Source organism: Lactuca saligna, chromosome 1, assembly GCF_052625555.1.
Source record: "Lactuca saligna cultivar CGN05327 chromosome 1, ASM5262555v1, whole genome shotgun sequence".
NCBI lineage: Eukaryota > Viridiplantae > Streptophyta > Magnoliopsida > Asterales > Asteraceae > Lactuca > Lactuca saligna.
The window spans coordinates 8,415,462-8,430,003 of NC_136417.1; the positions used below are offsets into that span (position 1 = coordinate 8,415,462).

Consider the following 14,542-nt stretch of genomic DNA (forward strand, 5'->3'; position numbering starts at 1 on the left):
TATCAAGAGTAGAGTTGAAGGGCTAAAAGTGAAATTGTATGAGGGCAACTCGGCGAGTCCATGGGTGGACTCAGCGAGTAGGGTTGCGACTTTGATCGCGTGTTAAGTGGCCTACTCGGCGAGTCCAAAGATGGACTCGGCGAGTAGGTGCTGAGTGGAGAAAACCCTAAATCCGGACGATGAGCCCTATTTAAAGGACATCATACCCTCTCCCCAGCCTCTTTGATCTCCCTTGAAGTCCAGAAACCCTAGAAAGCGTGATTGTGGAAGATTGGAGTGCATTTGGAGCTTGGGGAAGTGCTTGTTGAAGAAATCTTGAAGGAGAAGAGATTTGGATCAAAGGGCTTTGCTTAGATTCAGATTTCTTGCTGTTGGGGGCTTCATTTTGAGGTAATATCTCGTCCTTGGGCCGTGTTCTTCTAGATTCATCATTTTGGGGTTGTGTGGGAAGCTTAGATTTGTGGTATCTTGAGTTTGAAGGATAGATATGAGGTTGCTACCTCAGATCTAGGGTGGAGAAGGTCTTAAGTGCATTAAAGTCCATGTTCTTGTGTAATTGATGGAGCTATCTTGTCCCAAACCCAAAACCTAGAGTGAAAATGCCTAGATCTGCTTGGATTCACGTAAAGATTGCCACTTTACGCGATGGATGGCCTTAGGAGAAGTAGATCTATGGTTTGGATCATCTGCATGGCTTGGAAAGCTTCTGTATGGATTCAGACCCGGTGGTACTCGGCGAGTCACATGGGTGGACTCGACGAGTTGCTTGAAGAAAGACTGGAACTTGACGAGTTGGAAGAGCAACTCGGCGAGTTGGATGAAGATGGCCTGGAACTCCGCGAGTTGGAAGAACAACTCGACAAGTAGGTTGAAGATAGCCGTAGACTCGACGAGTCTGTTCTTGGACTCGGCGAGTCTAGTCGTAGGGTCCAAGTTCCTTTTGGAAATGTTGTGACTCGGTGAGTCAAGGGGCGACTCGGTGAGTTGTGTGCGAGTGGGCTCAAAGTAGTTAGACTTGGCGAGTCTCGGGGTGACTCGACGAGTTGGGTCGCGAATTGAAGGAGGTTCTGTGTATGAGGACTCGGCGAGTAGAGTCAGTCAGGGGTAGAATTTGAATTTGACTTTCACCAAGGGTTGACCAGTTGATTTCCAGGGGTAATTTGGTAATTATTGGATTCAGTCTTTTGGGTATTGATAGTGTTGGAGTTCGGGTCGGAGGCTGCAGCAGCGTGATCTTATCCTTTCAGTCAGCAGTTGCGAGGTGAGTTATCCTCACTATATCAACAGGGTATAAGGCACCAAGGCCGGCCCTTTATCGGATTGAGATCCGGGTATCTGTTGTTATGTTATTGCTTTGATATGTTTGCATCCGGGTAGTTAGGATGGTATTCGTTAGAGACCTGGTTAAGGTCGGTATCCTGGTATTTAGGATGATGCTATGCTAGTGACCGGTTAGGTCGGTATCCTGTTAGAGTATGTTGTGTTATGTGATCTGCTAGATCGGTTTGACTGTATATGAATTGTTATGTGATTGTATGTTTATGTGCACATGGTTGTTTGGACTGGAGTTGGGTTGAGGCGAGTCCTGCTTCGTGCTGTAGGCCAAGATACCCAGGGCGGACCGGTTGTTCCGAAGGCCCAACGAGCGGTCCGGATAAACTGTAGGCTCCACGAGGCCGGGCCAGACGTGCCGAGGCTCGGAGAGTGGAGCAGGCCGACTGAAGGCCCGGTGCGGGCGGACCAATCATACTGTAGACTCAGAGAGTGGACCAGGTGGGTTGAAGGCCCGGTGCGGGTGGACCAACCACACTGAAGACTCGAGGGACATGATTGGACTCGGAGGGTGGACTAGGTGGACTGAAGGCCCGACACGGCGGACCAGTCTCCCAGTAGACCCGATATGCATGGCTGTTCTGTGATTCGTTAGGATATAGCATGTTATGTGTATGGTATATGTGGTTGGTATTTTGGGGGTATCTCACTAAGCTTTCGGGCTTACAGTTGTGGTTTAATGTTTTTTAGGTTCTTTAGGAGACTGTGGCAAGGTAAAGGTGTGATCGTACCGCTCCTCGTGTTTATGTTTTATGAAATGGATCTGGGAATACTCTGATAATAAATGTATTGAAAACCTTTTTGTAATAACTTAATGAATTGGGATGTTTTTGAAAAGTTTAATTTTTTTGAAAGTTTGGGTCGTTACATAATCCATTTTATTAAGCCAGTACAGTTTTAAAGACTTTAAGTGAGTTAACTCTATAACACCTTAGTTTATACACCATGTTTATATATAAAACTAATATCCGACAGCTTATAGGATGTGTGTTCTTCGTTGTACGTCCTGTTCCCGTTGGATGTGGGTTTACACCGAGGTCACCCAATCTACTATCTACCCGATACCAAATTATATATAGCAGTATAAACAAAGCTATTATAAAAGTAATCACCATAGTCAATATTTTACTATAAGAAATATAGATTTTCTTAAAAGAAACTCTCCATTAGATATAAAAGAACCATTACAAATAACTCCATGAGTAACAAGTGAATCCACCAAGGTTATATATGACAACGATCTAACAACCAATGGAATGTGTGCTATCCGCCTTACTTACTGTACCCCGTTGGGTTGTGGGTTGAGGGCAGATGCGCACAATTGATTGTTTGTTTACTCCAAGTACATATAACTTGTACCCACTTATTACGCATAGAAAGGCTTGTAGTGTCATTTTACTCAACTCCCATTTTAAGTAGGAAATATATGATTTTCTAGAGGAACATACAAACTTTACAAAACAACACCTTACAGCTTACAATACTTTACATATATATTTTCAACCACATTTTTACAGCTTACTCACATCACTAAAATCTTATGAACTCACCAGCTTAATTGCTGATCAACTCTTTCAATTAACTTGTATTCTCAGGAGACTATTAGACAGGTGCTCGTGCTGGGACTTCAGAAGATGGAGCATTATAGCTTCAAGTCTTGTTTTGTTATTTGTTTATGACTTCTATGTTTTGTGAACACATACATTGTAAACACTTTCTTTCTAAATGAAATGGTTGTTCATTACTTGCTTACCATATACATATCTCGTGATACTTGACATGACGTTCTCTACCCCCGAACGTTTCCGCCGTTCTGGTTTTGGGGTGTGACAGAAATCATGAGCATGTAGTGCTCGGAGACAATTAAATAACGTTTTTGTCGAACTATCTTGTTGAAATGTACTTCCATGTCCTAGATAATTTTACTAAAATGAGCACTCGACAATGCATGTCGGGCTTTAGGAGGTCCTTGTTAATGAAACCACCAAAGTTAAAGCTCGAAATCTTATCATGAAGAAAGACAAAGCATATTCATTATCATAATTCATAACAGTAAAGAAACAAGTCATCATAAATACATAGATAATTTTAATAAAGAGCTACCTTTCCTTTTATTTTTTGAGGAATTGTGAAAATGAAGAGTTGAAAAGGAATTGAAAAACCATAACAAGGAAAAGTTATCATCATACCTTTTGTACATACCCATATTCATGTCAGCTACATCAAAACAGAAATCAAAATCAAGAAAAAAGATTAAGAAAGAGAATAAATGGATTCTACACATCTTATAAAATATTATTTTATATGACTAAAAAGATAGAGTAAAAAAATAATAAGATGATATTTAATTTTCCTTCGACTTCGCTTCGCAACAGTCAGCTTCATGAGTTTCAAACATTGTGATCATTTTCACAATTTCACTCTTTCTTGATCAAACTGTTTACACCGATCTTAAACCGAGCTTAAATAATGGTCTTTTTTCTATAATCATTCATAACAAAAACATTTTTTTTCCGTTATCAGTTGAATCCAAGATCTTAAACCGATCCTATATGACAAGAATGAAACGTTTTTTGCATGATTCAAAACTTACACATTAACCTTTTACACGTTTAGAGTAAAGAACGGCTCACAAAAATATATATATATAATAATAATAATACATGTGTATTTATATATAAATATATATACTATTGGACATATGAAGCTCTACCATCAACTAACCCACAAAATAACTCCCATGATATTGATCGATATGAAAAGCTATCATCACATGACAAGTGAAAGACCAGCTTCCATTGATGAAGACGGTTGCACAGCTCGGATTCTAACATCATATTTTCTGTATGAAGAAACTTCACTCCCCGAGGCTGAATCTGATCCATCTGCTACAAGGGGGTATGATGAGGTAGTGTCATCATAAGCATTACCAATGTGATTATTACACTTTCGGCACATAAGTTTGGTTTTTCTACGGAATAGACCCCAAAAGTGTTTTGAAATGAAGTATGGTACGCATTTGAACTCTTCAACCTGAGTGAATCTACTTTCGTCGATTGAGAAGAATGATATTTTTCCTGTTTTTATGGATTTACCGTATTTTGAACCGATTGTTGCCGTATTGCGTGCGGATGAACTTAGGTTCAAGTCGTATCCGCAAGACCCGCATCTGCACCATTCAATTATGGAATGTTAATTCCAGACACAAGGGTAAAATGGTCATTTTCTTGCTAGTATCAGAGTTAAATGGGATGAACATCAAACTTGTGATTTCACATTTCTATTTATTTGGTAAAAGAAGATCTCATGGCACCAACAAAGACATTGGCATTTCAAGCCATAGAACTGGACACCTCCAATCCCTTTGACTATGAGAGATGTAAAAACACTTTTTAAAAAAAAAAAAAAAAATTATATCTTTAACTTATTATTCTTGTACAATGTGAATAACCCTCCTTACAAATAGATAAATGTATAAAGAGTTTATAATCATGTTAACTGAGATCAAATTTGTTGTCCACAGTATTTTACTAGTGTCTGTGGCTCCCCAGCACAAACATAACATGCGGTTTTCAACCTAATTATAATCAATCCAACCAATCTCTCCACAATATTGACCTCTAAAGTATTGTCACCATTTGCTGCTTTCTCATTATTTCAATCATAAAAGATCCAAACACTACAGCATACCAACTGAAATTCCATGTTTGTGAAATTAAAATGGATGAAATTCTAGAAGATAGAAGTAGCTAACAGTATAGAGCTTTTTTTTTTTTTTTTTTTTTTTTTTTTCTGATTTTGTTAAGTCCATTCAGTAAAAAAGAAACAACACCTAACTTGCTATTTCTTCCTACGAGTGTCAGAAAGTTGGAATGAGGCATCAAAATAGGACCATATGTTACTGTTATCAATTCACCAAATTGACAATAATTGCCATGACATGAGATAGAAACAGATTTCAAGTTTGATGAATTCACCAATAACCCGTTTGGCATACCTATCTTCAGGGTTTTTATGATTTCTTCAGCATCTGCCTACTATGTAAATTTTCAATTGGATAAGGGAATATATTGGACATCTACTAAGAACCTAGAAAATCAAATAATCATAAGCGAAAGAAAATAGTCGAATTCAAAAGGTATATCCGAGTACCATTGAACACAGGTGGACTCATCGATACTGACATCTGCGACATCCAAACCAAACCAACTATGATCAAAGGTAATTCCATAAATCACAGTAATTTCAAAATTCAAACAGGAAGCTTCGAATTAACTATTACGATAACGACAATGTAACTTGACTCTGCAAATCAACGACAATAACATAGCTAACTAAAAGGCATGAAATTTGATGATTATACTAGAAAAAAGAAGGAAGAGGGACCTGTAAGTGACGTCACGCTGAGAAGAAGCAGCAAAAGAGGCGTTATGATGAGATTTGTTCAGATAACCATTGGAGATTTCCATATATGAGAAGAACCCTACTTTTGAAATTATTAGACGGAGGATCGGAGGGTGGCAGAAAGCAGCGGAGGAGTGGTGCTGGATCGATCCGGTGCCTGTAAATGTTACCGTTCCGGAAGATTCGAAGCGAAGGCAACTGCTTACTGCAGCAGTTGGGAATAATGGGCAAATGGGAGCGTGAAAGGAGACCGAGTTGTATTGTATTTGTATGTGGTGGGTCCATGGGCCGCATTGATTGATTTGTCAAACATGATAGAGGTTTATTTTATTAAGGTGACACTCCACATGTCATTGTTTTTTTTGTGGGGATTTGTCCTGGGAAGATTAATTTTACTGAAATAGTCCATCGGTATATATGTATCTATCTTTTTTGTCAAAATTTTGGAAAATTGATACCATTTTTAAATCGTGCACTTTTGGTCCCTACAATCCATGTCCCTCCGGTAGAACCCATAAGGTTAAAAGGAGTAGTAACATTCCTAACACCATAACGTATATATTATGAACACATAAGCAATTTGAATCCTTCTCTTTTTAGTCTCTTTGTATGTATGATTAATATAAATGGTGTTGATCATACGAAATGAAAATGACGAACGTCTTGGTGTGAGTTGATGCTTTATTATCCTTATTAAAACCCTCCAATTACATGAATAATTTAACTATGGTTTTCATGTTATTGGGCAATTTCATCAAGGAAATCATGAGTTTTATTTGGTTTCATTATTTATTCCTTGGTTCTATAGGATATTGAGGCAACCATTGACTGTTGGAAACATTTCGATTGAAATGCTTATAGCAAATCCTTGCGACTATATAATTTTAAGTATATAAACATCAAAGAAATTATGTAAAAATTAAACAAATAATGAATCAAAATGTTTTTGGGAACCAAAATATAGATGAATACTTCAATTATATACAACTATAAGTGTAAAAAATTATAAAGGGGACCATGGTTTAGTGTTGAAAATAGGGTAAATTACACCATTCGTCCCTCGTGCACATGCCAGAAAGCGTGTTTAGTTCATATTTTCAAAAATTAACTCGGACCGTCCCTCATTTGGTTAATAGTTGCATGCTACATCCCTCATTAGTTTTAATTTGCGAGCTACGTCCCTTGCGAGACCTAAAATGACAATTATGCCCTTTTATATTTCTTTTCAATTTTACTTTATGTTATAATTATTATTTTTTTAATTTAAAAATAAAAGAAAAAACAATATAGCCCCATTTCATGCCCCCACCCCCAACAAATCATCGGATGAACACCACCTGTATCTCTCAAACACCATACATCCATCGCCAACTTCCCAATTCAAACCTTCTTCGTCAAACATATACCTTATAACACCTTAAAACCCACCACCAGCTTCCTACCTCCTCCATTTTCGGGTTACATCACCATCGGACACCCTTGCTGCACCCCTGTTCATCATCACAAACCGTACCAACACCCAATTTAAACCATACCTTCAAAATTGGAAAACCCACCACAGTCGGAACCACCTTCGTACAACCTGCACCATTCGAACAAGGTATGATAAGAATGAAAATTCTGATTTGCACCAATTGTGTTTAGATTTTTTTGGCTCGATCAGAACCCGCTTCTCCGATCTAAATCTCCATCATCTTCGATTTATAAGTTTAGGGTTTAGTTTGGTTTCATTTGCAGGTTCAGGTTTCATTTTTTGAGGTTTGAGTAATGACCGGTGGTGATTACAGGAGGTGCTAGCAGTCTATGAGACAAAGTGAGAGAGATGACCGATTAAATTCAAAGAAGTAGAAAGGAAATTGGGGAAAGGATCAATCGCAACTTACTTCTCTCTTTTCGATATTCTAATTTGCTGCAAATTGAGAACAATTAAAATGAGAGGCGACTTAGGGTTAAGTGGAGATATGAGATGGTGGTGGTGATTGTGGTGTTGTTGATGATTCCACCGGCGATGGTGGTGCTGTTGATGATTCCATGTACAGTTCCTTCTTGAGTTCTAGGGTTTGATAGAGGCGATTGGAGGAGGATGAAGATCGACTGATCCGATTTTGGTTTATCGCGTTTAGGTGAAGGTGAAGGTGGGGCTGATGGGGCTTTGTCGGCGTTGGGAGTGGCCGAAGAATGGGGGAAAAACGTAGAGGAATACGTAGGAGGGGGAAGCGGGGAGGGGTGGGTTCATGTATGTTTATTTATTGTTTTTTTTTAATCTAAAAATAATAAACAAATAAGAAGAAAATTAAAAAAGAAATAAATAAGGACAAAATTGTCTTTTTATGTCTAGAGGGACGAAACGTGCACGTTTTAAACGAACGAGGGACTATCCGAGTTAATTTCTGAAAATAGGGACTAAACACGCTTTCTGGCATGTGCACGAGGGACGAATGGTGTAATTTACCCTTGAAAATACACAAAAAGGAATACTATTTGAGTCACGCTAGAATGTCCACCAAACAATTCCTTTGGAAGATGAATAAGAGGATTGGATTTTTCAAGGAAAGGATGGGTAGCCATGTAACGCGGGAGAAAGGGTGGAACATACTCAAAAGCCCTTGTGTGTAGCATGGGATGGGTTCTAATGGAGGGGCATGAATGGTCACGGTTGACCAAAAATGTTGGATTTGCAAAACCATGAGGATGATTTGCATCAATCTCCTAAAACTTGGACCAAAATGCAGATAAATGCATACATGATGGACCATTTCTGTAATTTACTCTTAAACATATTTCATGTAAAAGTTAAGGTATCACTGTTTTAAACTTTTAATATTGTGATTTTGTTTTTCTTATTGACTGTGATTATGCGGGGTCGAGGCGTGATATATACGTTTATAGTTATACCTTTTTCTTGGTTTTTTGGACTTATGTCTCAAGGGCTTGCGTCATAGTGAACAAGTTTTTTTTTTTTTTTTTTTTTTTTCCTAACTCTTATCATTTTTGGATGAGGATTTGCCTCATCACCTTGAGTATTTGAGTACGAGAGGTGATACATAAAATAAAATAAAAAAAATAAAAAAAATAAAAAAAAAATGCACAAGTGGTCCTTGTGGTTAGCTGAAAATTATCACTTTGATCCAGAAAAGTTTGGACAAAAAGTTTGGATTAGCACTAGAGATCCAAACTTTTCATTTTGTTGTAAGTTTAGTTCGATTTGCTTTGAACCTTTTTATAAAGACAATTTTGCCTTTGGTTTTTGTTTTTTTAGTTTTATTTATTTATTTTAATATTTTTCTAATTAAAAGAAAATTTAAAAAAACTAAAAAAAACAAATCTCTCTCTCTCTCTCTCTCTCTCTCTCTCTCTCTCTCTCTCTCTCTCTCTCTCTCTCTCTCGCGCGCGCGCGCGCGCACGATTGTTCAAGAACAACAGATACAATCAAAAACACATTCCCCTTTCCCTTGGTCTTCCTCCCTGCAACTCAAACCCATCAACAATCTTTCTATTTTGGAAGAAATCAATTTATGGGTTGCAATGTGACATCCCCAAAATCTCGGCTAGAAAAGACCGATTTCATTTATGCTTTTTAAAATAATTTTCAGAGTAAATCCTTTTAATTTTAAAAGAGATGCGGAATTTGTTCCCAAAAACAAAACATGATAAAATAGATATTTATCAAAACATTTCATAAAGAAATATGATTTCATTTCATAATCAAAAGACGGGATGTCATGTTCCGATACAGATCATAAAGCATAAACGATAGCATTACAAGTCATTTAACAAATATATACATATACAGACTTGTAAACAAAACAACTTGATGTTCGCCCATCTTAAGCTCTTGCGCCACTTCCTGTAAAATAAATCAACTGAGTGGGTCAGGCTTGGGAGCCTGGTGAGCATATAGGGTTTTCAACCCACAATAATTATATTTAATTTCAACAATCAACAATAAACCCGATTACCCATTCCCGTTATCTTCACCTTACGTTCCTAAAAATAACGTCTATTATAAGGAACCTATTTCAGGATTTTTCATCGGGATGGACATTACTGCAGAGGGGCTTCCTCAACAATAAGTATCCTGTAGGCAACCATGTGGGGGATAGAGTACACCGGTGAACACGTCGTTCACAACACCTACAGGTAATGAGCCTGCTAGTGTTCCACAGGACAGTCTAGAATAGTCCGTGGTCGTCATCCATACTCTGCTGAATGACTAGAATAACACCAATAACACCGAGGCCTCTCATCTGTTTATTACACACCAATTATCTACCCATGTTCTACCCAACATATTAGTAGATAAAAATATATATTTTTATACATAGTTTAAAAACCTGTATAACATGCTTTAATCAATACATATTCCACATAATAGATGAGGCATACACACATAACACGTATTTCATAGAGAATACATCAGATCTAGAAGATAGAAGAGAGTGAATATACACTCACACGTATAACAACCAAATATATGCACCTAACACGTATTTTATATGAAATACTTCATAATATTGCGTTGAAATGAAAATAACTACACACTCACTTGATCAAAAGATGATCGGGCAGCACTACGGCTTGCAGAAGAGGTGTTTCTCCGTAGATCTTCACAAAACCGGGCTCCTCGCGAGCAGCGTTTCGGCTCGGGAATAACGCTCTTCGGGATCCTCGGGGCTTCGGATCTTGCTTCGGGGCTCGGGAATGATACCGGGGCTTTGGGGCATAAACGGCACGCAAAACGAGGCAAAGGACCAGAGAGAATGATGAAATTTGCAAAAGAAAAGAAGCTGCTTCGGACCTCCTTTTATAGGCTGATCCTCGGGGTTACGCGGGGCGTAATGCTTCGCAGATCGTCAGCGCTTACGTCACCGGGCCCTCTACGTCATCGCTTACGACTTCGGACTACTGTAGAACTCGAGTGCCCTATGCTGTACGCGGGGCGTACAGCAGTACGCGCTGCGTACTTCGGATAGACCGCCTCTCCTTCTCTTCGGATAATATCGGAGTTAAATTAAAATAAATATAAAATATTTATTAAAACTTCAAAAATTCATATCTCCTTCATACGAACTCCGATTTCGACGTTCTTTATATCCACGCGAAGGTGAGACTACGCTCTACAACTTTCGTTTAGACTCCGTCGGCTAATTTTGACTTTTATTTTTATTATTTATTTTTAGAAGGCTCGGACAGGAAAACTTCGTTATAAAATCATAACTTCTTCGTCCGACGTCCGTTCTCGCCTATCTTTTCATCGCTTCGCTACTAACAACAAGATCTTCGATTCTCATTTAGATTGTTTCGGCTAAAAACCGCTCGATATCAAATCGAGTATTCGGGCTGTATACTGCTAAGTCGAAACTTCATAAAATCATAACTTCCTCATACGAAGTCAGATTTGGGCGTTCCTTTTATGCACGCTCTCGGTTTAACGAAATCTACGACTTTCGTTTAGATCGCTAAGGCTAAATATCGCTCTATCTTAAATTCATATTTTACGTCAGTCCGCGTCGTGTCGGTTCTGTCGCGAAACTTCGACAGGTCATAACTTCTTCGTTATAACTCGGATTTTGGCATTCCTTATATCTCCGGAATCCTTGTTTCGACCACTACAACTTTATGCAAAGATGTCGGGCTTATCTCACACTTAAATTTTGACGCTTATTTTATTCTTAATTTATTAAATTATAAAATTAAGAAAATACACACATAAATCACATAATTCAAATAATTCACAAATAATACATTCTTATTATTTCAAGTTGAGTTTCAAGGTTAACCTAGACTATTACATTGCTAAAAATGGCAAGCCTAGAAACACGGACGTTACAATTCTCTCCACCTTAGAATGATTCCGTCCCCGGAATCACACACCAGCAAACAAATGCGGATAGCGACTCATCATGTCACTCTCCGTCTCCCAGGTGAGATTTGGCCCATTCGTGTGTTTCCATCGGACAAGCACTAACTCCACCATCTTACGTCGCAATTTCTTAGTCTTTCGGTCAACAATTGCCTCCGGTTCCTCAATTAACCTTTTGTTCTCATCAATCCTCAACTCTGAAAGTGGAATTATGTCGGGAACTTCTCCCGTGAACTTCCTCAAATAACACACATGGAAAGTGTTATGAATTCCATTCAGTTCTTCTGGTAGTTCGAGCTTGTAAGCTTGGTTCCCAATCCTCTGAAGAACTTTAAACGGTCCAATAAACCTTGGACTTAACTTTCCCCTTTTTCCAAATCTTATAAGTCCCTTCCACGGCGAGACTTTAAGCAAAACCGAATCTCCAACTTCAAAAGTCATCGGTCTTCGCTTTTTGTCAGCATAACTCTTTTGACGATCCTGAGCTGCTAACATTCTCTCCCTAATTATTTTCAACTTTTCAGCAGTTTGATGGACTATCTCCGGCCCCATAAACTGCTTTTCCCCAGCCTCAAGCCAACAAGACGGCGTACGACACTTCTGTCCATACAAGGCTTGATAAGGTGCCATCTTTATGCTCGAGTGAAAACTATTATTATAGGAAAATTCTACCAAAGGTAAATGTTCATCCCAATTACCTAGGAATTCCAAGGTACACGCTCTCAACATATCTTCAAGTGTTTGTATTGTCCGTTCGCTCTGACCATCAGTCTGCGGATGGTAAGTTGTACTTAAACACAACTTGGTACCCAATTCCTCTTGTAGACTTTTCCAAAATCTTGAGGTGAAACGACTATCACGATCCGACACAATTGTTAGCGGAACACCGTGAAGTCTCACAATTTCCTTCACATAAGAATTCGCAAGCTTTTCCATAGACCATTTCTCATTGGCTGCTATGAAATGTGCACTCTTAGTGAATCGATCGACGACCACCCAAATCATGTCGTGACCATTCTTTGTTCTGGGCAGTTTAGTGACAAAATCCATAGTAATGTCTTCCCACTTACCCATAGGCACAGGCAATGGTTCTAAACTCCCGTACGGTTTCTGATGTTGTGCCTTGACTCTTGCACAAGTCACACACTCGGCCACATACTTCGCAATGTCGAGCTTCATCGTCGGCCACCAATAATAGGGTTTCAGGTCCCTATACATTTTAGTGCTACCGGGATGAATTGAGTACATGGTCTTGTGAGCTTCTTCCATCAGAAGATCTCTGACTCCTCCTGTCTTAGGTATCCAAATCCGATCTTGGAACACCTTCAGTCCGTGACTGTTTACACCGAACACCAACGTTTTGCCCAAACGTTCTTCCTTCCGGTCATTCTTCTCCGAAGCTTCCTCTTGAGCTTTCTTTATACTTTCCAAAATGGTTGAGGCAACTTCAATTCTCAACGCTCTTGGCTTCGCTTTTCAAGATTGACTTTCCGACTGAGAGCATCAGCAACAACATTGGCTTTACCGGGGTGGTAAAGTATCTCACAGTCGTAGTCTTTAAGTAGTTCCAGCCAGCGTCGTTGCCTCATATTCAATTCTTTCTGACTAAAGAGATATTGGAGACTCTTATGATCAGTGAAAAGTTTGCACTTCGTGCCATAGAGGTAATGCCTCCATATTTTCAAAGCGAAAACTACCGCTGCCAATTCCAAATCATGAGTCGGGTAGTTCTTTTCATGCTCTTTCAGCTGTCGAGATGCATACGCGATCACCTTATCTCTTTGGGTCAAAACACAACCCAATCCAACACCAGACGCATCGCTATAAACAGCGAAGTCTTCAACTCCATCGGGTAGAGAAAGTATCGGTGCCTCGCATAGTTTCTTCTTTAGCTTCTCGAATGCTTCTTTATGCTTATCACTCCAAGCATAAGTAGCTCCTTTGTGGGTCAAAGTTGTTAATTGACTAGAAATCGAAGAAAAGCCTTGGATAAACCTTCGGTAATATCCGGCTAATCCTAAAAAGCTTCGAATCTCCGTGGGACTTTTCGGTTGTTCCCACTTCATTACAGCTTCAATCTTTGCTGGATCAACCATTATACCTTCTTGGTTGACCACGTGACCCAAGAATTGGACTTCTCGAATCCAAAAATCACATTTGGAGAACTTCGCATACAGCTTCTCCTTCTTCAAGACTTCCAAAACTTCTCGCAAGTGTCTGCCATGCTCCTCTTGGCTTTTTGAATAAATCAGAATGTCATCAATGAACACTATCACAGATTTATCAAGGAACGGATTACAAACCCTATTCATTAAATCCATGAATGCTGCTGGAGCATTGGTTAGTCCAAACGACATAACCAAAAACTCATAGTGTCCATATCGGGTTCTGAATGCGGTCTTCTCTATATCCTGCTCTCTTACTTTTAGTTGATGATATCCTGACCTCAAGTCGATCTTTGAGAAATAACTTGAACCTTGTAGCTGATCGAACAGGTCATCAATCCTCGGCAACGGATATCTATTCTTTATTGTTGCCTTATTCAGCTCTCGGTAATCAATGCACATCCTCATGCTTCCATCTTTCTTCTTTACGAATAACACCGGAGCTCCCCAGGGTGATGAACTAGGTCTAATGAAACCTTTGTCCAATAACTCCTGAAGTTGCATCATTAGCTCCTTCATCTCCGTTGGTGCTAATCGATAAGGTGCTTTTGCAATTGGCGTTGTTCCGGGCAACAAGTCAATACGAAATTCTACTTGTCGATCGGGCGGTAATCCAGGAAGATCTTCGGGAAATACTTCCGGATAATCACACACAACAGGAATATTTTGCATCACCTTCTTTTCCTTCTTAGCATCAATCACGAATGCTAAATATGATGTACATCCCTTAGTCAAACACTTTCTGGCTTTCATTAGAGAAATGATTCCAGAATTTACT

The 14,542-nt window shown here is 39.1% G+C and overlaps 1 protein-coding gene across 1 annotated transcript; it reads right to left on the bottom strand.

Annotated features, from left to right (window-relative positions):
- Window positions 1-3,950: 3,950 nt before the first annotated feature.
- On the bottom strand, window positions 3,951-5,986 carry LOC145045792 (uncharacterized protein At4g08330, chloroplastic). Its single transcript, XM_078994127.1, has 2 exons — window positions 5,719-5,986; window positions 3,951-4,501 (listed from the first exon to the last, which is right to left on the bottom strand). The coding sequence occupies exons 1-2, from the start codon at window positions 5,799-5,801 to the stop codon at window positions 4,102-4,104; spliced, it is 483 nt and encodes a 160-aa protein (XP_078850253.1). The 5' UTR covers window positions 5,802-5,986; the 3' UTR covers window positions 3,951-4,101.
- Between the last annotated feature and the right edge of the window lie 8,556 nt (window positions 5,987-14,542).